This window comes from Lepidochelys kempii, chromosome 2 (assembly GCF_965140285.1).
Source record: "Lepidochelys kempii isolate rLepKem1 chromosome 2, rLepKem1.hap1, whole genome shotgun sequence".
Lineage (NCBI taxonomy): Eukaryota > Metazoa > Chordata > Testudines > Cheloniidae > Lepidochelys > Lepidochelys kempii.
In genome coordinates this window covers 39414839-39439649 of record NC_136381.1, presented here as the reverse complement: position 1 = coordinate 39439649, position 24811 = coordinate 39414839, and the positions used below count along the sequence as shown (strand labels likewise).

The 24811-nt window shown below is 38.9% G+C and overlaps 1 protein-coding gene across 5 annotated transcripts in view; it reads left to right on the top strand.

The window, feature by feature from the left end:
- The window catches only part of VPS13B (vacuolar protein sorting 13 homolog B), a 922277-nt gene that overhangs the window by 886145 nt on the left and 11321 nt on the right, over nt 1-24811 (top strand). For all 5 annotated transcript variants that reach the window (XM_073330465.2, XM_073330462.2, XM_073330464.2 and 2 more), the window contains exons 55-61: nt 5293-5411; nt 6181-7004; nt 10861-11037; nt 11919-12089; nt 19329-19505; nt 22510-22612; nt 23286-23535. In XM_073330465.2, the coding sequence (XP_073186566.2) occupies nt 5293-5411; nt 6181-7004; nt 10861-11037; nt 11919-12089; nt 19329-19505; nt 22510-22612; nt 23286-23535 (1821 nt within the window). The remainder of the gene's footprint in view (nt 1-5292; nt 5412-6180; nt 7005-10860; nt 11038-11918; nt 12090-19328; nt 19506-22509; nt 22613-23285; nt 23536-24811) is intronic.

The following is a 24811-nucleotide window of genomic DNA, read 5'->3' as shown; positions in this document are numbered from 1 at the left end:
AGCTGCAGAATCGCACACAGGCTTTCCGCACCCTAAATTGCCATGTAGAAAAGCCATCGCTCTCACAGTTTTATCATGAGTCTTGTGATATTTGGTGTTCTTGTTAAGGATCAAGTGATTATGTGAAAATCACAGGTTTCATTAAAAAAAATACATTTCTAGACCTCATGGTTATGGGGGAAAGTATAAAAACATGACCAGAGCAAACTCTAAAGGTTCAAAATCCAGAAAGCAAACAAAATGCATTCCAAAAATATATGATGCTTTTAAAAATCTCATGATTTTTAATCCCATTTCATTATTTTGTGCGGGTCTGACTCAAGATTTTTGAACATTTTGGGTTGGCAATACTGTTCCTCTGACCCTCCAGAACATGCTAGACACTTCAACAGTCATTTAAAAGCTTGGATGCATCAGGTTTTAGACTTTTTAAAAGTGTGTCAAAGTCCTAATGGGAGGGTTACATTGATTGTTTCCACCATCATACAGCCTTTATAGATATGGATGCTCCAAAGCTGAGGGAAAGAACCTTATTCAAACTCCCTTACTATCTCTATTTGGAGCCCAAAGAAGTCCTGCTTTACATCCTGTTTTGAAAGAACGATCATTCAAAATTCTTACAGATAACACGTCAGTGATATGCTATATAAATTATCAGGAAAGGAGTCTGCATTCTCTGATTAAAAGAAGCAATTTACGTGGGAGACTGGGAGGAAGTAAGTTTTTACTGGAGAATCTTTCCATCAGCTATTAATCTGAAGGACATGATCTGCAGAGTAGCTTTAACAGTTTCATTTACAATCCCCACAAATAATCTGTTGTATGAAGAACATTTGTCCTGCTTTTGACACGTAGGCACTTCCTGAATCTAGCTGGAAAGTTATTGCACTGCAAAGATGCAGAAATTCTAAGTGGCAGGTGCTTTTAAAACATTCTAATTAAGACTTCTTGTCTATCCCTTCCAGCATCATTAGGAAGGTTCATGTTAAGGCAGCAAGAAATCTGAAAACCTCATTGACTATCTATAGCCCTGCTTAGAACCTTTCCATCATCACTTAACTCTGTCTCACAAATAGGATCAAGTAGGTATACTGACAGGTGATCTGGATATTGTATCAGTGGCCTAGATATTGAAATTCTAGGGTATACAAATAGTGATTTTTCTTTCAAGAGGCCTTGCAGTTCTCTTCAAAGACACCACTTTCTACTAGAAAAATACTAGTACCTGAAATAAGTGATGAGTATGCTATTCAACAACTAGGCACGTTCCTTTTGTGTATAACCCAAGTTTGGACCCTGAAGTTTCTGAGATTTACAGAGTCATGGATCATTTCCTTTCTTTTTGTCCAGTCAAGTACAAAGTACAAACAGGCACATTTTATTCCTCTAGAAAGAAAGTGCTTTACTAATTTACTAAAAGAATTAGTCCCATCTAGTATCCATTGTCAGAGCCAGCTGAGATTGGATTTAAAAGGACACTTGATTGAGATGTATAGAATAATGAAGGTATAGTGAAAACTCACCAGACACTCCTGTTTCTTCTATTCCATTATGCAAGAGGACCTTGGTTGAAAGTGAAAGGCTGTACATTTAAAGCTGTACATTTAAAGCTGCTAAATGGAAATACTTTTTAATATAGTATACAGTAAACCTGTGAATTCATTGCTTCAGAAAATCTTTAAAACAAATAATTTAGCAAGGTATTTTAATGCATTTGACAATTGCATGATCATAAATAACATTTGTAAGCTAAGATAATGGTAGAAGAAATTAATATTCATGCTTCCAGGCATAAACTGGTCATGTTTGGGGCTTGAAAAGGAGCCTATCCCTCACAGTTAGTGAACTAGGGACATTCTAGGGTTATGCACTTTCCTCGGACACAACAAGAATTGGTTACTGCTAGAGGCACAATACTGGAGTAGATAGACCAATGGTATGATCTGATTTGGCACAGTAACTCCTAACTGTGGGACCTAAACTTATTCCAGGGGCAACTAATAATGATGAGAATACCATGACAATGATTTAAATGTATACATAATACCTTTCATCCAGAAGAATCCAGAAGGGCTCTATAAATGTTACAAACTCTGGGCTAGATTGTGGATTTTAAAGCCAAAGGATGCTTAAGAGGCAGTACAGGGGCAGAGAGAATGTCAGTAGGGGTAAATGTACTAAGGAGAAGCCACTTCTATAAGAGAATGCAGTGTACACTCTCTTTCCGCCTCCCACCAGTTTAGGTCCATCAGCTGATGCGGTGGGTAGAGCACCACCCTTTTCAAGTTGTAGGGCATCATGGACTTGTGCACAAGGGACTGGTAAAGAGTCTTTATTATTCTCTTCCTGCACTCTTTCACAGCCATGAAGAATGGCCAGAATCTGTCCTTACATGTGGGAATAATTTCCCAAAAAAGAGATGCAGTCGCAACAGAAATGTGGCCAAAAAAAAAAGGGGGGCACAGAACACAACACTACACAAGAGTTTAGGATAGGAGGCTAAGAATACTGTGTCCATCTGAAAGGATGGGGGAATTTTAGGTGAGTAGCATGTACAGTGATCTCTGAGTTAAAATTAGACTCTGACACAAAGCGAACTAACACTCCTAATCTTGCAAAATGTGCCATAGGATTTTTATGTTTATAAATGGTCAAGACTTCAGTTTTACATCCCATTTTAAAAAACACGACCTCTAGCATAGGTACTCTGTTCAGATACCACTGTGATGCATTCAGATAGATGGATAGCAGAACCATGATACAGTAGCTGGGCATTGGTTCAGAACTCAGAATGAAGAGCACCACCTATTGAATCACCAACACAGCGTTACTCCCTTCAGCACTTACTTTCACCTTAGAGCTTTCTCATCCAACAGCCAACCATAGCTCATGTGGTAAGTTGAGATCACAGTCTGAGGCTGTATGGCTGCAAATAATGTCCATTCATTATAGTTCTGCTATCGTTCAATTTTTTGTTCCATAAAAAACAAATTTTGTACTTGTAATGTGGAAAACATAAAACAAATTACAGCTATAATAACATAAAACTATTATCATTCTTACCTTGAATCCAACAATCACACATAAAATTGGATTCCTTATGAACTACTGGATTTTATTTAATGTTCTCACAGTTGATTTGTCAACAATCAAGTCATCTCTTCATCAGAGCTGGATACTGAGTTTCCTGTGTTTGTTTCTTGCTTAGTTTTTCCTAGCCAATTTTCTGTATTTGTATTTCTTTCCTTTGTACCTTACCTAGAGTTTTGAAGAACAGAAGAATCTCTTCTGTGTTCCCACCAGTAAATGTCCTTGTTTATGCAGAGCAGCTTTCTGCATTTGGCTTACCCTACAGATCTCAAGTCTGGAGGCTTGTTTCTCCATGTGTTATATATCTCTCTTATTTCAAGCTACCAACACAATTTTTCCTCTGTCTCTTAGAAGTAATTCTTTTAATATGGCATTGTGGGATTCCCCCATGTTTATTGTCTTTCAGTGGGTAGCCATTATCTTCAAATTAGGCTTTCAATCTGAAACAGGTGTAAATGATAGGCCATGGAATTAAAATTTAGTAAACAATTCTGTTGGTGATGTACAATACAGTACAGAATGCAGCTTGCTGTCTCTTCTGCAGGGCTAACCACATTTGTTGTGTTTTTTCCAAACCTGAAAAACATATTCTCTTTTTTTCATGGAACAACATGAAAATCTGTGAAGGTTTCATGAAATGAAGTACAAAACACATGCTATATATGAGTCACTTCATGAGCACATTTACTTCTCAAGCACACATTGCAAATCTGTAAGCAAAACACAGCAACACAATCATCAAATTCTCAGGCTACTGACTTGTTAGGCCTTCCATACTTTTGTAGCTGTCCTTAGATACTGATATGCTTTTACCAGTTCTTTATTGCTTAGGACATTTAAGTAAATGAAAGGCAGACACTGGAATGTTTTTAAGGGGGCAAGCAGCAACCTTATTAACTTAACACCATGGCCACCCATCTCACATACCAGGAATTTAACTGGGTCTGGTGCAGGGTTACATGGCTGCCATCATATAACTAATAACTCAGGGTAGACCCCCTTGCCTTTACTCCCTAGGACGCAGCTCACTTCTGAATCCTTTAGCCTTCCCTTGCTGGGAGGAGTTGAGAGTACCAAGGGAGACCTCAGTATGTGAAGACTTCAGGCACCCATACAGGCACAACATCCACCAGCTAAAATCCTAGGTCTCATTTATCTCTAGAAGGAGCTGGCCCTTTTAGCCTTTTTACACACTGGACAATCTGCAAGTTTTGACAACTGTACATTCCTATATTTTCTTTTAAAATTGTGTTTCTAAATCCGAGTATTGGTTACCCCAACTTTGCCTCCACATTGCTGCAAGGAAGGCAAACAAAAAAAGCTATTGAGGGCGGGGAATGTGTTCCAGCACCCTTGCCTATTATAACGTTTTAACCGAACCAATTTGAACGTGTTAACAACAAGCTCAGTTGATACTGACCTGGCTGGTTAGACATGTGCATCTTCGAAAAGTTGACAGCATTTAGTCTTCTGTGAGTTTACTTTCACGTTTCCCACCATTTTGATACAACTGACGTAGCCCTCTCTCATACCCATAGATTTGGGTAGAAAGCAGGATCTTCAATTTTAAATGCTTGAAAACTGGACTGAATTTGGGATTCTGTTCAAATATAACATGTGTGTTTGTAAAAGCGTAAGTACCTCACTGGAGGTGTCTCCAATTCATTCAAAAACTGGCTTGTTTTTGAATGAATTGGAGACACCTCCAGTGAGGCACAGCATAGTTTCTCTCATTGCCTCAAAGGGGTTCTTAGTTGCAAAGAGTCTTGTTGATGCAGCTTAGTTCTGATTTTTGGGGGGTGTTTTGAAGAGCTCCGGGGAGATTCTTTGTTCAGTGGTCTGAAATCAAAGAGTTTGAAAGTCATTCGTTATTTTTTTAGCATTTAAAATGACTGTTAAATGACTGTTAAAATGTATTTATCAGTTCTTGGAAGTAAAGGATGAGGAGCTAATTTTCTCTCTCATTTATTATATTCTTCTCTATTAACCTTACAGATGGAATATTTAGGAATCTGGATTTAATCTTTTTTTTTTCTTCTGAACGCAAACTGTTTCTGCCTCTTAACAGAATGTATAATTTGAGGTGAAAAATTGCAAGTAGAAAGTGGTAATAGCATTGAATCAAATTGTACTAGAGTAAAATCAGCAATTTCAGTAGCATTTTATATATTTCTAATTAGTTTTTTAAATGTTCTCTTCTAGATTGTGTTCTTAACTGGTTTTGGCTATGTTTATGTGGACATTGCTCATAGCTGTGGTACAATAATAATAACTTTGGCACCAGAAGGAAGACCAGGACCTGTCCAGAGCAACCTGAACAGGTATATAAAGCTCATGGAAGATCATAAAAAAACATTGGTAAATTTAAAAACTTATCCTAGGAAGTCATTAAGCCCTCTAAGTGTGAAGTGACTTATGAAATCTGGCATAACTATTTGCTTTGTCTAATACCACTGCATACGCAGTGGCATAAGTTTAGACCACATATTATGTTTTGTATATCACAGTAAAACATGACAATCTAACATGTGAGGTCATGTCACTCTAGGATAAACACTCAATGTCTGGTATAATAAACAGTACTGAGCTATTCATTTTAAAGAATTAAAAATAGTTTCCATTGTAATTTTGAGTGTATTCACAAGTTTAAAGTTTATGTGGCCAGTTCCTGCGGTTCTTACTCATGCAAAATTCCCACTGAAATTGGTGGGAGTTTTCTTCAGTAAGGGCTGCAGGAATGGCCCTATACACAGTAGTTAACTATGCACTCCATCATCTTTATAACACTCTTCCTTAGAAGACTCTCTCCCACTGTCATAGCATTGCTAAAACTTGGCTCTCAAATCTGTTGAACTCTTAATTATAACATCACCTATTTATAACAAAATGCTCAGCTTCCAGAGATGATGATACATTGAGAGAGGAATGTATATTTGCAGAGTTTTTATTTGAGCTATAATTAAGGATTAATCCCTGAGAAAGTGATCATCCAGCAGCACTTATGCCTCCTAATAGCTTTTTTGGAAAAACAAGATGCCAGGTCAAATCAAGTAAAATTGCAAACTCATGTTTTCCTTTCCTCCTATCTAGAACTCAGGAGAAGACCATTATATTTAAAATGTTCATCAGCCAGGCAAGCCTTGCAGTGTTTGATGAAATCACAAATCATAAAATGTCATCTGAACTTCTGCGGCTTACAGTGGACAACATTTTCCTTAACATGGCACCAGTAGCCAGCTACTTGAGATCCCTGTCTCATGAATTCCAGGGAGAGACCTCCGAAGGTCATCTTCAGTTTTATAGTCTCCAAATATATTGTGGAGACTTGCAACTGGACAACCAGCTGTATAATAAATCCAGTTTCCATTTTGCAGTCCTGCTGTGCCAGGGAGAGAAAAATGAAACCATGCAGTGGTCCAAAGTGAACAATCTCATTTTATCCAACAAAGATTTGGAAGAATATAAGGAAAACTGTTTCATAAAACTCTGCATCACTTTATCAGAGGAACAGAATTTCTTGTTTTGCGTTAATGACCTCAACTTTGAACTGAAACCAGCCAGGCTGTATGTGGAAGACACATTTGTTTATTACATTAAGACCTTATTTGATACATATCTTCCAGACAGCAAAGTGATTGATCATTGCATGAAAACCTCAGCTATTACCCAGATACTGCCTGAACAAGTGAGACAGCATGCTAAAGCTCTAGTCGACCCAGTGAAGTTAAGGAAGTTAGCAATACAACCAGTTAACCTCTTGGTCAGTATCCATGCTTCACTAAAGCTGTATATAGCTTCAGATCACACCCCTCTCTCCTTTTCTGTGTTTGAACGAGGACCCATCTACACCACTGCCAGACAGCTCATCCATGCCTTGGCCATGCATTATGCGGCGGGGGCACTGTTCAGAGCAGGTCAGTGTTTTTTCCTTATGGTTAGAATTGTAACATTTTCATTATGTACCAGTATCCAGTTATTCTCTCACAAACTACCTACTAGAGTCAGATCTGTTGTTTTGTGCTTTAGATGGTCTTGCAAAATGACGATCAAAGTCTAAGAAACATTTGATATTCTGCAATATGAGGGGTCAAATAAAATGGTGGGGCTGAAGTTGATGTACGTTTAAAGCTGTGGTGAATGTTAGTTGACCACCTGAAGACTTTTCCAAAGTCCTGTAAAAACTATTGTAATGTGTTCTATCTGTTTTAGTTTTTGTCATCTCAGATTATAAATACAATCAGAATCAAAACACAAATTCCTAACATGAACTCACAAAAAAGAGTTTATTTAATCAAATTATTCAATAAGTTGCTATGCATTCAAAGCAAATTATACCACTGAATGTTGTTTTCTTGTTAAATCTTACGGCTGCACTTTATGATTAGGAATCTGTCTTTCTTCATAGAGCCTTCATGCTAAACTGGCACACAGATGTTTATTGTCCTTTGATCCATGAAGTATGTAGTTTGCTGTACTAACTTTTTCCCATACAGGATCAATAGTGAGCAATTAGACTCTTAGATTAATGGATGCATTCTTGAAATTCTGACTCCCATAAATTCATAATAAAGTGACTCAGTCTCTTCTACACCTTAATAGGCACTGGAATTTGTAAATGATCACACACAGTTAATGTAGAACTTATTCCAACATCATATATATTTTCCTAAGTATGTAGAGTCAGATTTTCCAAAATCTTATTTTTTCCTTTTTTGCTACACGCACAAAGTGTGTACACAATTATGTACCACATTTTCATGCATAATTACCATGACTGTGCATGTGTATCAGGTATTTATAGATGAATGTGGCCAGTGAGAAGCCTAACTGGCCTTTCCCATGTGCAGATATCTGATTTGCAGAGCTGATCATGCTATAATGGTACACACCAGTTAGATAGATATTTTCACATGCACTTGCGTGCAAACATTTTTTAAAATCAGGCCCCTATAGTACTAAAGGAGAGATTTAACTTCCTGCTAATTAAGAGCCAAATTGCAGTCCAACTAATGCAGTGGCACAAGATGCCCATTACCTCCATGCACCAGCTATCCATATCACAGGTAGCAGGAACGTTCATCTTTTGGATTTGGAGTTAGCCATCCCACATTCTCCAGTAATTAGCAGAAAATGACAACTTTGGTGGCTTGGGCTGTGTTTAAAGGGAACGCTGTTTAAAAATGTTGGTTAACACTGTCACATTAAATTAGCAAAAGTCATATGGAAATTTTGAATTTTATTAGCCAAAATTAATCCCAATAGGTTATCAATTAGGAGAACATGGTGGATCTTTGCTAAGACATTGTAGTAATGGTTATTTCTTGTTAGCAGATATAAATACTAAGTGCCTTCTGATGTGTAGTAGAATAAGGCTTATGAAACATTGTACAATTTTAATACAGAATTTGTGAATTTTGGTGGATTCTGCTCAGTTCCTCATTTCTCCCCATATACACACACTTCCTCCCACACTTACCTCCTTCATTAAAAGGGCTTGAATCATGGTGATCTGACCTCCAGGCAAGATTCTGGACAAAGTTCCATTGAGAGCCCGTCAGCTTCACTCCTGAGTATGGGCCAGAAATGGTCGCTCGCGCACTCTCTCTCTCTCTCTCTCTCTCGCGCACACACACACACCTTGAAGATGAGCTTTGCTGCCTCCCCAGCCTTGCCAGAACCAACAGCTCATTATTCAAAGCCAAACTGTAGTGCAGTCACAGGAATGCCAGGTTGTCCCAGAACTTTGTATTTAAACAGTTTCAGCCCTGCCTATCCATAATAGTTGAACAAGCTGATTGGCAGTGTGTGAGCAGAGTTCAGGCAAGCTCAGTACCCCACACCTCAGACTGGCAGGGTCTGTCGGTTTTGTGGAGAGGCTACATGTTCAGCCCTCTGTGGCATGGACCATTTTACGTCATTCATGAGCAATCGGTGATCAGATCAGCACGGATGATTTCTTGGGCATCTGCATCCATTCTTCCTCACCTGGAGAACCATTGTTTTGATGATGGGGTCTCTGAGGGGGAAGCAGCTCCTGGAAGGACTCCATTACCTAAAACATTTGAAAAAGCCTGAAATGTACAAAAATGGTAGATATAAATGATCATTGCACCATTATTGATCAGAAACGATCCTGAGCAGATGGAGCATACGTTCCATCTGTACACCACTGCCAGCCTCATCCTGTTTTCCGTCACTTTATACAGTGGCAAATACTTTTTTATGGAAATATTACATTGAAGCGAGGTAGCAGGCCCATGTGGGAGCACAGGGTTCCCCTGGGCTCCCAGCAAGAGAGGGCTGCCAATGGCAAACACCTCTGCAGGGCAGCAACTGCAGGACTTTTGCCAATGTCCAAAGGCTTTCATTCCAGATCTTCTCCTGGAGTTGCCACTTAACTGTACTTGGGTGGGGTTTTTTGGTGTTTGTACCCATCCGAGCCTCTCCCTCATGTCCACTATGATTCCTGCTTTTTATCTTTAGTGTACTGTACCTCTCAACTGACAAAGCTGAAAATGGGGGACAGATTCTACAAGAATAATAGATTTTCCAGAAGCTTAAAATGATAGCACAAGATTAATTTCTTTCACATGAGTAACATTTTCTCTCTGCTCAGTTTCATGATTCAGCCTTAGGAGTGGCTGTGAGGGGTCACGAGGAAAGAATCTGGAGAACAGGAGCCCACAATGATGGGATGGGAATAAGGAGGGCAAAGCAGTTTGACAGTCCTCAGTAGGAAGACAAGAGGCAGTTCAGTCTCTCTTTTACTATTCTGTCACTATTATGTATCATGTGGATGCAGGGAGGATCATGCAGGGAGGATCATGTGACTCTGGCAGCCCTAACTGAAATCTGTGATTGTGAGGCTGGCAGAGCAGGCAGTTTCTAATGAGTCTTTATTGTTGTTTCTGAATCAGTCTCAATGGGCTGCTGAAAACAACAGTTATGGCAGCACCATCTCTTTAATAACCTCCTGCCAATCCACCAGCCTGAAAAAGAAGAGATCTGCAAAGCAGATTTACAGTAAGACTCACAACAGAGCACTATACAGTGGCCATCAGGCTGGCCTCTGGCAACCCTGTATTTATATAGGAAACCAGATCTCCAGATACCTCTCCTGGGATATTCATAGGGAATACTCCCTTATGAGTAATCTAATCAGCATGTATATGTCATTGCTGTTTACACAACTGTACTGAGAAAAAGACATTTGTCTGGCTAGAACTAGGCTCAAGAAGAAAGTGATCAGCTCAGGAGGGTTGGGGTGGATGAAAAATAACTTCTCATGCACTTGTCAAAAATCTGCATCCCCTTTTCCAACACCCCATCAAGCAATTGACCTCCATGCTCCCATAAGTCTGTACATTGAATTGCTGTAAACTGGCTGTCATGATTCTCTCACGTAAGGATGAGAAATCACTATGTTGCCTACAAAAGAAGCTAAGCCTCCAGTACTGTTGCTCCTAGTTGTTAGAATCTAGCCTCCATCTCTCCACGCACACATTTAGCAGAAATACGGGAGGCTCGTGGAAGGAAGTCATTCCAAAGCTATTTGTGAGTTTGCCAAAGGGATTTCTTTGATTTACAAAGTATGAAAGATTGCCATTTCTGAATTCATAGTGGATGAGTTATTTCCCGTGTTTGCTTAGAGGAAGTTCATAATGTGGTGAATTCTAGTGTAAAAAAAAAAGGAATTAAGGAATAACTTTTTCACAACTGCTGCTTCCACAATTTTAGTGAATGTAACACTTGTCCTGTTTCTCCACATAGGCTGGGTTGTTGGATCTTTGGAAATTCTAGGAAGCCCAGCTAGCTTGGTGCGAAGTATAGGGAATGGCATAGCTGACTTCTTTAGGCTCCCATATGAGGGGCTGACCAGAGGCCCAGGAGCATTTGTCAGTGGAGTTTCCAGAGGAACAACATCGTTTGTTAAACACATTTCCAAAGGTAGATCTTTCACTTCATTGCTCCTACCTCTGCCGTGTTGTCATGCATTGTTAAAGAATGTGTTAAAGTTTAAAATGAAATTGCCTGCAGCTTTGTTTGCCTTGTTAGATCGCAAAGAAATGCAGGGAGGATAACAAAGCTCATATATAATGTCTTATGTATTAAACAGATCACTTCTTGACTACAGTATGCTAGAATGTTTCAGAAACTTCAGAATTTTAAACCTCCCATTGGGGAAACCAAGATTGGCTTGGCCATTATTCCGTGTGATAACTACAGAAATATTAAAGGTGTTCAGTACTTCTGCTAAACATAAGAAATTCTACACTACGTTGCCTCATCATATTTATTATTTCTAAAAAAAAATGTAGATGCAGTTGTCATAACTTTTGTAAGTACATTTTGACGGGAAGGCAGATCTGAATTTAAAACATAGCCAGCTTTTCTTTTACAAGGATACATAAACAGTGCCATCTTGTGGCTTAACAAGGTCAGCAACAGAAAATGGAGCATTAGCTGTTTGCTAGCAATTCAGATTCAAAGACGAGAAGCCCTTGTAGGATCATTTTATGAATCTTGGTTTACTTTTCCATCCATCCCCATTATGCTCATGTCAGATTTGTAATAGTTTGGGAACCAAGGAAGGATATGTGGATGAGCTGCGCTTGTCACTAGTAAGGCAGGCCTGGTAAAGGGCAATGTAAAAGGCATGATATGCACTAATGAAGTACATTGATGTTGCTTAACAAATAATAATAAATTTATGTTACACATGAGCAATTTATTCAGTTGAATTGCTGTTCTGTTGGTAAGCATATTTCAATGAGACTTAGAATAAAACAGTTTGATCCAGATTTAAACATATAACTACATGTATTTAGGTACACTGACATCAATTACCAATCTTGCAACAAGTCTTGCTCGGAATATGGATCGTCTGTCACTGGATGAGGAGCATTATAACAGACAAGAAGAATGGAGAAGGCAGCTTCCAGAGAATTTGGGAGAAGGACTAAGACAGGGGCTTTCCCGCTTAGGCATCAGCCTTTTAGGTAACGTATTGTTACCATATTAATCATAGTTGTACTGGATATTTATGAACTACTCATTAGTCTTTCATACAGTTGTATGCAAGTTAGAGATACAAAGATCAAAACTTTCTTAAATTGACACAGTTACTTATACAAGATATTGTTTCTGTTCATCCAGGATTATGGTGAGTTTAAATGTTATTTTTCTTGTTAATAATAATTGCAAATATAGAATAACTTCATATTCTCATACTGTTCTCATGAAACACTTTTATTGGTACATGATGTATCGCTCAAAACGAAAGAATAATTCTGTATTGGGCATATGCTGGCTTGTAGGCAAGTCAGCACAAAGACATCATCATTCTGATGTTTACTTTCCAGTGAGTTATAGGAAAACTTTCTAAAACTGATTGTGTTTTCTACTGCACAATAGATATCAGTGATGCTTGTTTTTGTTTGAAAACCACTTGAGCATAGTGCGAATGTCAAGTAAACTTTGATGAAGAATTCTACTTTTGCAAAGAAAGCCAGATTGGCCTGACTCAGTATAATTATATTAGTCAAGCAGCCAAATGGTTTGGTCAGAGGTGAAGATCACTATGGATATTTCAAAATATTACATAAAAGTTTGAAAACTAAACCACTCTGGAAAATCTCTGAAAGGAAGTTTTCTAGTTAAAGCATTCAGGAACTGGATTTTCTAGGGTACTTCTATTTGTCACACTAGCAAAGGAATGCCAAATTGTATTCTTTGGCAAGGTGCCTTAGTGCATATGAAGGAGTATGAATCCCTCAGAGATCAAAGTGACCAAAAAACAGTCCAGAGCAAAAGGTTAAAAGAGATGAGCTTGACAGGATTTGTCCTTGTTCCTAATCTTCAGTATTATACACAACTCCTAAATTTACAACCGCAACCCTGAAAGCCCCAAAGAGGAAGTGGTAAAATGTTACAAGTTCAGGTTAAGTTACTGAAAATTATTTTAAGCGAAAATATTAGATGATATGAAGCCCTGTCATTTGATAATGCTGTAACCTGGCAAGCTAGTGTCCTGAGAGAAAATGTGTATGAAGCAGCAATTGCATATATTAGTAGCCACTAACCCAATAGTAAACTGGTACAGATATTGCAAATCATAGGCAGTTTACAGAAGGTTTTTTTTGTTTTGTTTTATTGGGCTGGGGGCAGTCAAGCTGAGTAACTGGATAAAGATTTCACTTTGGGAAGCATTGCATCAGTCCTGTATTGGATGCTGGTGAGAAATAGTTTTGTGATCTTACCTCAGTCACAAATAAGACCACAGGCCAATGTGATGGCCACCCTTTTGGCCAACACAGAGGCGACTGAACTGGGGAACTGCAGAGCTAAAAGCATGAGCTGCTACAACTTGAGCTAAAGAGCCAACACTCTGTTCTTGGGGGCTGTAACAACTAATATCCTCTGTGGATTGGCACATACAGGTGACTTGTAACACACACTTACCAGTGGATTACACCACACTTGTCACATACACCCAGGCACAGTGCACTAAGTTTCCTAATATCTTTTTGAAAGGCTACAGTGGTTATGTGGATACTTCTGGGTTTATGAAAATAGCAGGAATTAGAATGCTGGAGCCTCCTTGATTACCCAAGAACTCAAACATTATGCTGGAAATATGAGGTTATTAATGTTGCACTTAAACAGTACTCATCTAAATACCAAATAACGTCTTGCTTTTAATTGCTGCTGTTCCCCAAAACACGAAAGAAGAGCAATGGTTTACATGTTGGCTTAGACTGCAGTTGCAGCGCTGTTTTATTTTAAAATTTCAACAGTCCCAGGAATAAGGAACTTGTACTCTCTGTCTCCATGGTTCTGTTTACAAATTCTTCACCGCTAAAGTAATACGTACTATTCTTAGCAATAGAAATAATTAACCTCCCAAATAAATACCTGTGGTTACTCTAGGGGAATTGACAAGTATGGAGCCTGTCAGTATCTGTGAGGAATCAGCAGACTTCACAATTGTATCAGACACAAATCTTGATTTCTTCTTGATAACATCAAAAAGACTGATTCTCTTATTAAGTATACAAACACTAGGCATCTAAGTTATGTACATAATACACATACATTCCAGCTGTTACAGATACATCATAATGACATTTCTCCCCCGACCATTCAGTTTTAGGGATTTTAGAAATCCATCCAAAACAGATTTGGTTGGAGTAAAGTGCTGCAGTGCTGGTTTGCTTTACCAGCACATTTACAGAACGCTTAAAAAATACCTCCAGTGACTTTCTTGTACAATGAAGTGAAATGAAGTGGTGCTGCTGTGTTCTTTTCTCTCACAAGCAGAAAGCATTCAGAATGAATCTAAAGATAGGGATTTCTAGGTCCTTTGTAGAAATAATTTCTATGATTGCATAGATTAATGGAAATGAAAAAAACATGGAAAAGACCTATAGGATCAGATGGTCAAAGCAGCATAATTTGTGTTCCGGTCACCCCAAATGTGCAAACAGTTTGGGTAATTGCATATGCAAATGGCCAGTTTTAGTCATATGAGTGCACAATTATCTGATTTACATATGTATTTGTGGTAATTGCATAGAAAAAAATGAGTGCACATTTACACACCTAACTTGCTTGACAATCTAGCCCATTATGGCCCCAATTCAGCAAAGCACTTAAGCACGTGCTTAAGTGCTTTGCTGAATCAGGGCCAAAATCATGTACTCTGTCTCCTTCTCAGTGCAAGTTGTTCCCCACAGTGCATTCTTAAGTGCTTCGTTCTGTCTAGTTTTAAATGACTCAAGCACTGTCAGGGTGTTGTTTGATTTGATTGTTATCTCTGGCTCGCTATTTTCTTATTTTCTAGTTACGAGGAGACTGCTGGGTGTTTTCTGTCATATTTTTGATATCAAAGGAGTCGAGGCATTTTTTCTGTTATAGATCTAAATATAAAAGTATATAAAATATAAAAGTGTAGATTGTGGTATTTAGATTATAAACTCCTCAGTGCAGGGGGCCATGTCATCTTTTGCATCTTGTATAGCATTAATCACACTATCATGCCTTAAATAAAAACTAATAATTATGTGAGAGAGAATATTGATGCTATGGGATCAGTTTCAAAAATGTTGGCTCTGGTGAAAGACACCACATTGAATCAGCTCCTTTTTATGAAATGGAACATTTTTGAGTAATTGAACAGCTGTCTAACCCTAGCGAAACAGACGTTTCAGAAAAACTGAAGGAGGACTGTACACTCCACTCACACTCTACTTCATGCTAGCAAGCTATTTTGTTTAGTAGTATTAGTAGAATGTAGCATGAAAAAAGTAGTAATTTTGTAGTTAGACAACGTAAAGCCTGGCTTTTGGAAGCTGTGATTTCCATTACAGACAACCCAGATCTGAAGAAGAGCTCTGTGTAAGCTCAAAAGCTCGTCTCTTTCACAAAAAGAAGTTCATCTAATAAACGATGTTACCTCACCCACCTTGTCTCTCTAAACTTTATTATTCACTGTAATAGCGGTTGTATTACAGTTGCATCCATTGCGATCAGGGCTCCATTATGCTTGGCTTTGTACATACAAGATAGTAAGAGACAGTACCTGTCCTGAAGATCTTGCAATTTAAGCCCCTAATCCAGCAAATATTTATGCACATGCTTAACCGTATTCACAAGTGGGCATGTTCATTTCAGTAGTACTACCCAGTGCTTAAAAGTAAAAAGCGCATGTTGTTTGCAGTAAGGCAACCACTTTCTGACAATATTTTCAGAAACTAGAACACTTGTGTCACACAACTGACAAAAGTATTCTGTGTGCTTATGTCTCTACTGCCAGCTTTTCACTCAACAGCGACACCTCCATTGTTTTCATAGTGGAGGATTTTTTCCTGTCACATATTGGTCTAAATGAATGTATCTTGAATGAAACACAGAACAAGTGGCATTAACATTCACTGTGAGCAAAAGAACAGCTTACATAAATTCTAAAAGCCATTTGACTTTTCTCTTCACTCCAAACACTGTTCATCACTCTGAGCATTTGTTCCACTGGAGTATTCTGTTTGTTCCTGGCAAGGAACTTCAACTTGCCCTGAACACACATTTTGTAGTTATAAAAATACCACTTTTTTTTTAGTCAGCAGGGATACAGTATAAAAGCAGAGTAATCAGGTTGATGGTTGGCAGATGTCCTAGTGGTTGTGCAATTTTTTTTTGGTGTTGTGAAGAAGGGAAATGGGTTTTGCTTTTATTATATTGGGAGGACAGGGGAGTGAACCTGGCAGTGAAGGGCCTGTGAAAGAGAAGAACAGGAGGCAGTTGGAGTGAACAGACAATAAATTGGAGAGTGGAGGTATGTCCAAGGAACAAACTACAGAGGGCATAGTTCTGATGACCTCGCCATTGTCCAGGAGCTGTAAAAGTGTAACCCTCACTGAGCCTCATTCTCTGCTTCCCCCATGGTCCTGCTGGTAACAAATCTGTGCTCCTGGGCTGGTTCCACCCTGGGAGCTGCTTCTTCTGCCAACCACATATGAGTGGGGAGGAATAGAGCCACATAGGGCCAGCTGCCCTCAGAGGATAGTCTTCCCTGCACAGTTCCAGGTACTAGGAGATTTGGAGAGACCTAGCCAGGCTTCACGTCTGCATCTCTATCCGTGTTGCTGATTCTGGCTTCTGCTTGGGGCAAGTCTCTGCTCCTGGGCTTGCTCTGCCCTGGGAACTTCTTCCTCTCTTGAGCCCACATGATTGAGGGAGGATGGGAACTGCATGGGTCCAGCTTGCCCCATGGAAGTGGGAGTACCCCAAAAAGGAAATCTCCCCTGCATTTCTCTGGGGAAGCTTGATGAGACCCAACCACAGGTACCAAAAGGTCAGTTAGATGTGAGTACTGTTGTTTATTATATGGATTGTGGTAGTACTTACAGCATGCTAGACAGTTCCAGAATATTAACGACACCACTCCAGAGACTGCACAATCTTTACAGTCATGTAACTGCAAATGGTGCGGAGAGAGAGGACGCGTGCAACTGGTTAGTTTTTTTAAGTGTCTGCCTTGCCTGTTGGCAATTTCTTGAAGGCATCATGGTGGAATTGTGTCTTGAGAAGGGTTTTGAAGGAGGAGAGAGGAGTGGCTTAAAAGACAAGCTAAGAGGAAAATTGCATCTGTAAGTGTCAACATGGAAGAAAGTGTGGAAGTACTAAACAACTGGTTAATTAAGCTATGTATTGTCCTGGGCACGATATAAATAATAATCTTATGTATCATAGTCACAGCTGTTTCCATTCTGCTGTCTTGTCCTTTGGGCCTGATTCCATCAGAGAAGTGTGTTCAGCACACCACAGGTTCTTTGGAGTAAGCTCTTATTCATTATTACCTTATAACATTGCTCAAGTGTATTATAGTAAGTAATTTACTAGTGTAAGGATTTAGGTGGATTACATTTAATAAGGCAATAACTTCTGTTCTGAGAGTGCAGTTGCAGTGTATGACCTCTGTAGGTTGGGTGAAAGAGGTCAAGGAGTCACATAATACTGAAACTTAGTACAACACAAAGTATTATTTTGTTTCTTCAGATGTGTTAACAGTTGTACAAGAGCAAAGAATGGATGAACAGCTCCAGTTTATGTAATGGGGTGTTGTTGTATTTTGAAGTCAACAAGCATGAGCAGCTGTTAACGATTAATGAAATGGAACTGAATTGAAAATTACATCTCTTTCACAGAATATAGTTAAGGAAGCTTCATAGCCTGGCATTATAATACAAAGTTAAAAATGTGACTGAAATGAAAGATATGATGAATATTCACAGTAGCGGGCAGGTCTTTTACAAACAAGGAAGCAGCAATACAAACATGCTTTTCTGGGAAATGATATACGCATAAAAGGTGGAAGAAGTGTGTTAACTGGAGGAAGGTTTACGGTGCTTTCATATTACATGCAATATTTTAGAGGACAAGAATGGGGGGAAAGTAAACGTTCTTTTTCCCCAATCTCATTTGTTGTTTGGAAAATACACCAGTTCTCATCATTCAAAATCAGCAGCTCCTTCATTAATCCAGTGGCCATTTCTTAAGATCATTTTAAAACCAGTTAGGGGCTAACTAGTATATGTCAGCCTGGTAAACATGCACCCCTGGTGTAACTCCATTGAAATCAGTGGAATTATCCCTGGGTGCATTTGCCCCCACGTGCATGCTTAGTGCCAGATACAAAGTGAGATCTTCAGAGTTTTCCGTGCTCTGGGAGAAATGCATGGCTATAAAGGTAACACTTCCTGGCAATTTCTTAGTCCTTAAGTGGCTGTTTTATCTTGATATTTGCAGCAGGAACTGCAAACTGAGAGTTAGCTGAGGGGTCTGCAAACTTGCACCCTGTGAATTGCTTTGCAGTGAGCAAAGGACTTTAGATCAGGCAGCCCATTCTCTAATTGATGTTATCTAACTAGCACCTTGTCATTTTGTCCAATCATTGTACTCTTAGTGATTTCCAAATAGCTTATCTATCAAAATTACAATAACTAGAGACATGTCTGTGGTAAGTGGCTTGAGTAAACTCAAGATCAAAGAAATCTACCACCTCACATACCTGTTTACATTTAGGAAGATTTAAGTTGGAGTCCTCTGTTGATACTAAAAGCTGGAGAGGTCATTGTGTCACTTGTAAAAGTTTGAACTATGCACATTAAAGTAAAATATGGTCGTTTTAACAAAAGAGTAACAAAAAGTCCAAAAGTCTAATTCTACTAATCTTAGTAGTATATCAAAAGTTGCATTAGCTTATGAACATTTCTGGCAATGGAAGAGAATATAAAAATGATCTATTGAATGCAAGCAGTTTTTATTCTCGGGAAGTCAATCTTAGGTTTACATGAAAATCTCATTTCCATAACTGCTAAAAGTCTTTCAAAACTAGTGGATATTTATCCCACTCCCAACATTTCCAGAAGCCACACATAGTGTGAACTACATTATATCAAGTCAGCAAAGGCATTTAATAAAAAGTAGTTGAAAGACAAAAAAATATTATGAAGTTAAGTGATTTGAAGGTTTAAAGAGTGAGACATGTGAAAGGGAAGTGGAGGTTTAGTCTAAACGAAGCGAAGATACTGTTTAGATCATTGGTAAATGTACGCTAAATAGCTGTAGAAGAGGGTGGAGTGCAATGTTCAATCCAAACAAAGCTCTCTTCCAATGTTAAGATTTTATCTTGTTCTGGGATTTTAATCTTCATTAATTATTGGCGACTCTTATTTTTTCAGGTGCAATTGCTGGTATTGTAGATCAGCCAATGCAGAATTTTCAGAAAATATCTGAGGCCCAAGCTTCGGCAGGCCACAAGGCCAAAGGTGTTATCTCTGGTGTAGGAAAAGGAATTATGGGAGTGTTTACTAAGCCAATTGGAGGAGCAGCTGAACTTGTCTCCCAGACGGGCTATGGTGAGTTTCAATGATTTTGAGACCTCAGTATTAACTTTAAAGAGTATTCTTAAGATTTGGTCATGAAATACAGCCTGCCGTGTCTGTTTATATGAATCAGTAGCTATTTTCCTTGCAAAAAGATTAAAAATACTACAGTTAAATTGTTATAAATGTCGTCTTTCTCCCTTAAAAGTCATCCTGTCGTGCTCTCTTGCATTGAGATGACAGTCTTGTGCAGCACCAGAAACATAGAATGTACTATGAAGTAATTTTTGGAAGCCAGGGGAATTAGTTACAGAAACATATGTGCTGCAAAAGAGTTTTCAACAGTAAATGTAATGCAGCAATAATATATCCAATTAGAACATTATTTTGAGGGTGCTTGATCTGTTACAGAAAAGAAAGAGTTGTGTTTTCTTTAAATAAAGAATCTGTGAGGAAAAAGAAAGGATTATGTGGTAGGAATATCCCATTTAAATTGTAGTGCTTTCGGATAGGGAATTGAATTCTGGGTTTGAATATGCTGGTAACCCCAGCTTTATGATATAGGGATGGGCATGCCAAGTAGATTAAGCACTAACAGTAGTTATGGCAAATCCTTTCAGATCTAGGTAAATGCACTTTGGGCCAGTAAAATATGTGAAAGAGTACCATGACATGATCTAAACTTGCTAATAGCATTTGCTTCTGGTGTCATGAATCCTCAACTCCAAGACTAAAGGGTTAAAAAAAGGGAACAAGATACACATTGATGACAAATCAGTCATTAAGTTAACTTCAACCAATTTTTAAATGGGTTTTTTGAATCTTGGAGTGGTGCTTTTAATCTGAGAGCATTCTCCTCTTTTTCTTGATATATTGATTCATTAAGCCAGTGGTTCTCAAACTCTGGGTCGGGACCCCAAAGTGTGTCGTAAACCTTTTTTAATGGGGTCACCAGGGCTGGCATTAGACTTGCTGGGGCTTGGGGCGGAAGCCGAAGCCGAAGCCTGAGCTTCCCCACCCAGGGCCCAAACCCAAGCCCCACCACCCAAGGCCAAAGCCTAAGGACTTGAGCCCTGGGTGGCAGGGCTCAGGTTACAGGCGTCCCATCTGGGGCTGAAGCCCTTGAGCTTCGGTCTCCCCACCAGGGGTGGTGGGGTGCAGGCTTTGGCTTTGCTGCCACCCCCGTCGTCCCCCCCCCACACACACACACACGCACACACCCCGGCCAGGGCGGTGGGGCTCAGGTAGGCTCAGGCTAAGGTTCCCCCCCATCCTGGGGTTGTGTAGTAATTTTTGTTGTCAGAAGAGGGTTGCAATGCAATGAAGTCTGAGAAACCCTGCACTAAGCCAAAGTTATTTGTGAGTGGAATATGAGGAGCTGCCTTAGCGTTGAAATTTTGAAAAATTATCTCCACACTTCCCTTTACACACAGAACACCCCCCTGACCTAATCTGGGAGATAGTAAATAATTAAATGACAAGCAAACATGCTTGGTAATCTTTTTTATATCCTTTTGGTAAAAAGGCTTGTGAACAGCTCAGTCCCTTCTTCAATGGTTTTACAATACTGTGGGCCTGCTTTTTCTCTCTTACACTAGTTTGGCTCTGGAGTATTTCCTCTGAAATCTGCATTCCACAAGTGTAAAACTGATGTCAGTGAAATCAGAATCTGGCCCTAAATTGTGGGAACAATGTTCTTTTTGTTAACTGTAGAATCATTGTTTCTAGGTTTAAGCCCAGAGCACAATCATTATCAAACTACAAGAAATCCATAACCGCAGAGGGACAGTTTTCGCTGCAGATATTATATACAACACATCATGTTTTCCATGAACATATGACAGGAAGAGTTAGCCAGGGAAAGACATAAAAACTATATCAATAATAAATGGCAATGCGTGAGAGAAAAACACACAACAGTTAGAATAACTCTCAGCCACAACTGGATTGGAAGTTGGGTCTGTGCCTCTTGGGAGGGACCCTGGGGTGGGGGACCACACAGAAATAAACACATGTTCTCTCTCCATCTGTAAATGACATTTTCGCTTGCATAATGCTGAGAACTTGGGTAAGCCAATTGTTACAAGTGGGAAGCTTCTTTTAAGTATTAGCATCAACATGTGTGTAAAAAATTAAAGTATTTTTTCAAATACTGATGTTTTGTTTAAATTATTATCCATTTTATAAAAAGGAATATAAGTTACTGACAACCCTATGTAAAAATGCCTATTGCTTCACTGGAGTGCTTAATTTAACAAAATCATTTTCCTTTGTTTACTTATGAAGGGCTCAGCACTATACCTTGTTACACTGCTTCTCAACTCTTAACCTAGTTTCTGTCACTCTTGTTAAAGAATTTATTATATCAATGAAGTTTTTACAAACAAGTAATTCTTGATCTAATGACCATACCTCATTTATAAAAATTTACAAGCCATCAGAAAGCACACATGCTGTATCATCTTCTACTCTGGATAGTCTACTTGGAGACCTGTTTAACTGCTTCTTGTAGTCTTCATTCTGTGCTGGCACTAAGAAGAACTTATAATAAACCAGATGCCCCAGGAGATCTCATAAATGTATATAGATCCATGTTTAACAGCTGGATTAAGTAACTTAACATTTAAATGCAGTACCTGGGCAAACTTTTCTTCTAATTTTTACCAATCATGGCACATATGTGGAAGTATTTTAATACTAAACAAGAAAGTTAACGGTGGTCTTGACTTTTTATATGTAAATTGTAAATGATGTGTCTTATCCCATTTTGGAACGATGGATCTGGGGCATTATTTTTATCCTTATTGCTAGTATGTGACTGACTTTTAGTGCATTTGTTGTTGTTTCTTGCTAAGGGTTAAATGCACAGCTATTGCATTGTAATGTTAATGAATTATCTTTATTACAGCTTCCAAAGATGTGACATCAGTTTGTATCTGCACTATTTTATGAACCGCTCTAAACAGATGACATCATTGTAACATGTAACTGTTTTCCAGAAAACATCTAGTAAAAATCTTAAATTCTCTTACCACAGGTATTTTGCATGGAGCTGGACTTTCTCAGCTTCCCAAACAGCGCTATCATCCAAGTGATCAACATGTTGAGCAGACTCCAAACAGCCACGTCAAATATGTCTGGTAAAATTATTTAGACACTTGCTCATTTTTACATCCACATTGTTTATTAATAGGTTCTGGCTCTTGGTCAAGTTAACAGGCTTCTTCCCTAGGAAAGGCTGAGTTATAGCAGTTTATTTAGGAATGTTAAACACAAAGGTACTGCGTAGAAACCCAATCTGCAAATGATGGACTGCTGATCTGCTTCCAGCTTTACAACTGCAGAGCTAATCTTTATTTAATGACATTCAGTAAGTTTTTACTTATTTATCATTGCACTGAGCCCAAGAAAAATACTGCACATCTCCAGAAATAGCTGTCACTGAAGATAGGTTTACTTTCTGCAGTGGATTTGGATCCAGCTTCTCACGGTGATTTCTCTGTTGGGATGAGAAATTGGTTGACCTAGGTGAACGTAATTATGAATAGCCATAAAGTTATTACGTCAGTTTTGCAGCAAATCATTAAGGAGTTATGATAAACTTTACAGAATAAATGTGAAACCTTGTTATTTAAATCTTACACATGAGTATTGCAAGAAATGTGGTATTAGTTATTTTAACAAAAACAAACTCCTGCTTATCTTGTATTTTTAGGTGGCAGGCAGCTATAATCTTAAGTGAAAACCTGGAAGAACAAAAGCGAGTTACTACCTTACACATCCAATTTCTAATACTGACTTATTTTTAAACAGGAAAATGCTTCAATCTCTGGGAAGGCCAGAGGTCCACATGGCACTGGACGTGGTTATTGTGAGTGGATCAGGCCAAGAGCATGAAGGATGCTTGCTACTTACGTCAGAGGTGCTATTTGTGGTCAGTGTCAGTGAAGACACACAGCAGCAGGCATTCCCTGTGACTGAAATTGAGTGTGTAGAAGACCATCAACAAAAAAACTTGCTGAAGGTGCAGCTCAAACAACAAAGAGTGCCTTGTGATTTGGAGGTAAAGACATTCAGTGGTATCTTCATTTAAAGATAAAGTTGCACTGGTGAGTTTGTAGCAGTAGGAATCAGTTGGTGGCATGCTCCTCTCTGGGTCAGGAGGTCAGAGATTAAGGTCCCAAACCAGCCACTGGTATTTTTACTCTACTCAGTAGTAAAGGTGCTATCATTCCCTTCTGCCTTCTTCAGTCATTGTCCAGATTAAATTTCAACATCCACCACAGTGCTTTTCTGGATTAAACTTGGTAACTTGCCCACCATTAGCTCTCTGAATAAGAGGTTCTAATGTCTGAAGCTGTGTATGTGTATTTATTGCTCAGAACATTAGGGCTGCTCAATTTGCCTGCAAGTTTACATGGAAAATAATTAAACCAAATTCTATTAGATGCTTAACCTAGCAGTTCAGCAATTAAATGCACATTGTTAGGCATGGTTTGTCTGTTAATCCTAACCCTTACCAGCCACTTTCACTTAAGCATATTTGAGCAGCATGGTTTTATTCAGTTGCTTTTATCCTTTTGTACTCAATTTTGCAACTCCCTTCTCTTTTTCCTGCAAATCATCACTTAAACTGAGCAAGTTCTCCCTGACCATCAAGTCTCATCATCCAATTTTTGAATGGAACTGTATGAGAGGCATTGTCAGAATCAAACATGGATATCAGTATTGTTATTTATATTGCGCCAACAAGTAATTCATAGGCCCATATAAAGACAAGCTCCCTGCCTCAAGGAGCTCACAATCCCAACAGAGTGTATATACAAAGAAAAGGGAAACTGAATATACTGAAAAAGCAGACAATAGTGAAGTTAAGCACCATGGGTGACAACCTGACCCAAATGAAGTCAATGGGAGTTTGGGGAGTGATTTCAGTTGGGCTGGGATTTCATTCTTGTTAGTTCCATGGTTTTTGTAAGACACTTTTTTACCTGATGAAGTGACAGTGGACCTGGTCAAAGTCTTGGGTAAGAAAGGCATAAAATGGATGAGCAGAGTGATTAAAGCTGTATGGCAGGCAAGAGAATCCCCAAAGGTTGGTGCAAGTCTATCTTGGTCCCAGTACATAAGAAGGGCAGCATCCATGACTGTGGAAACTATAAAAGGATAAAGTTACTGTTGCATGGATTGAAAATACTGGAACACATCTTGGACGCCAGGATTAGACGAATGGTGGAATCCCACCTCAAACAAGAACAGTTTCACTTTAAAAAAGGACGAGGAACCACAGATGCTGTGTTTATAATTCAGCAAAGAACAGAGAAGCAGCTAGACTACCA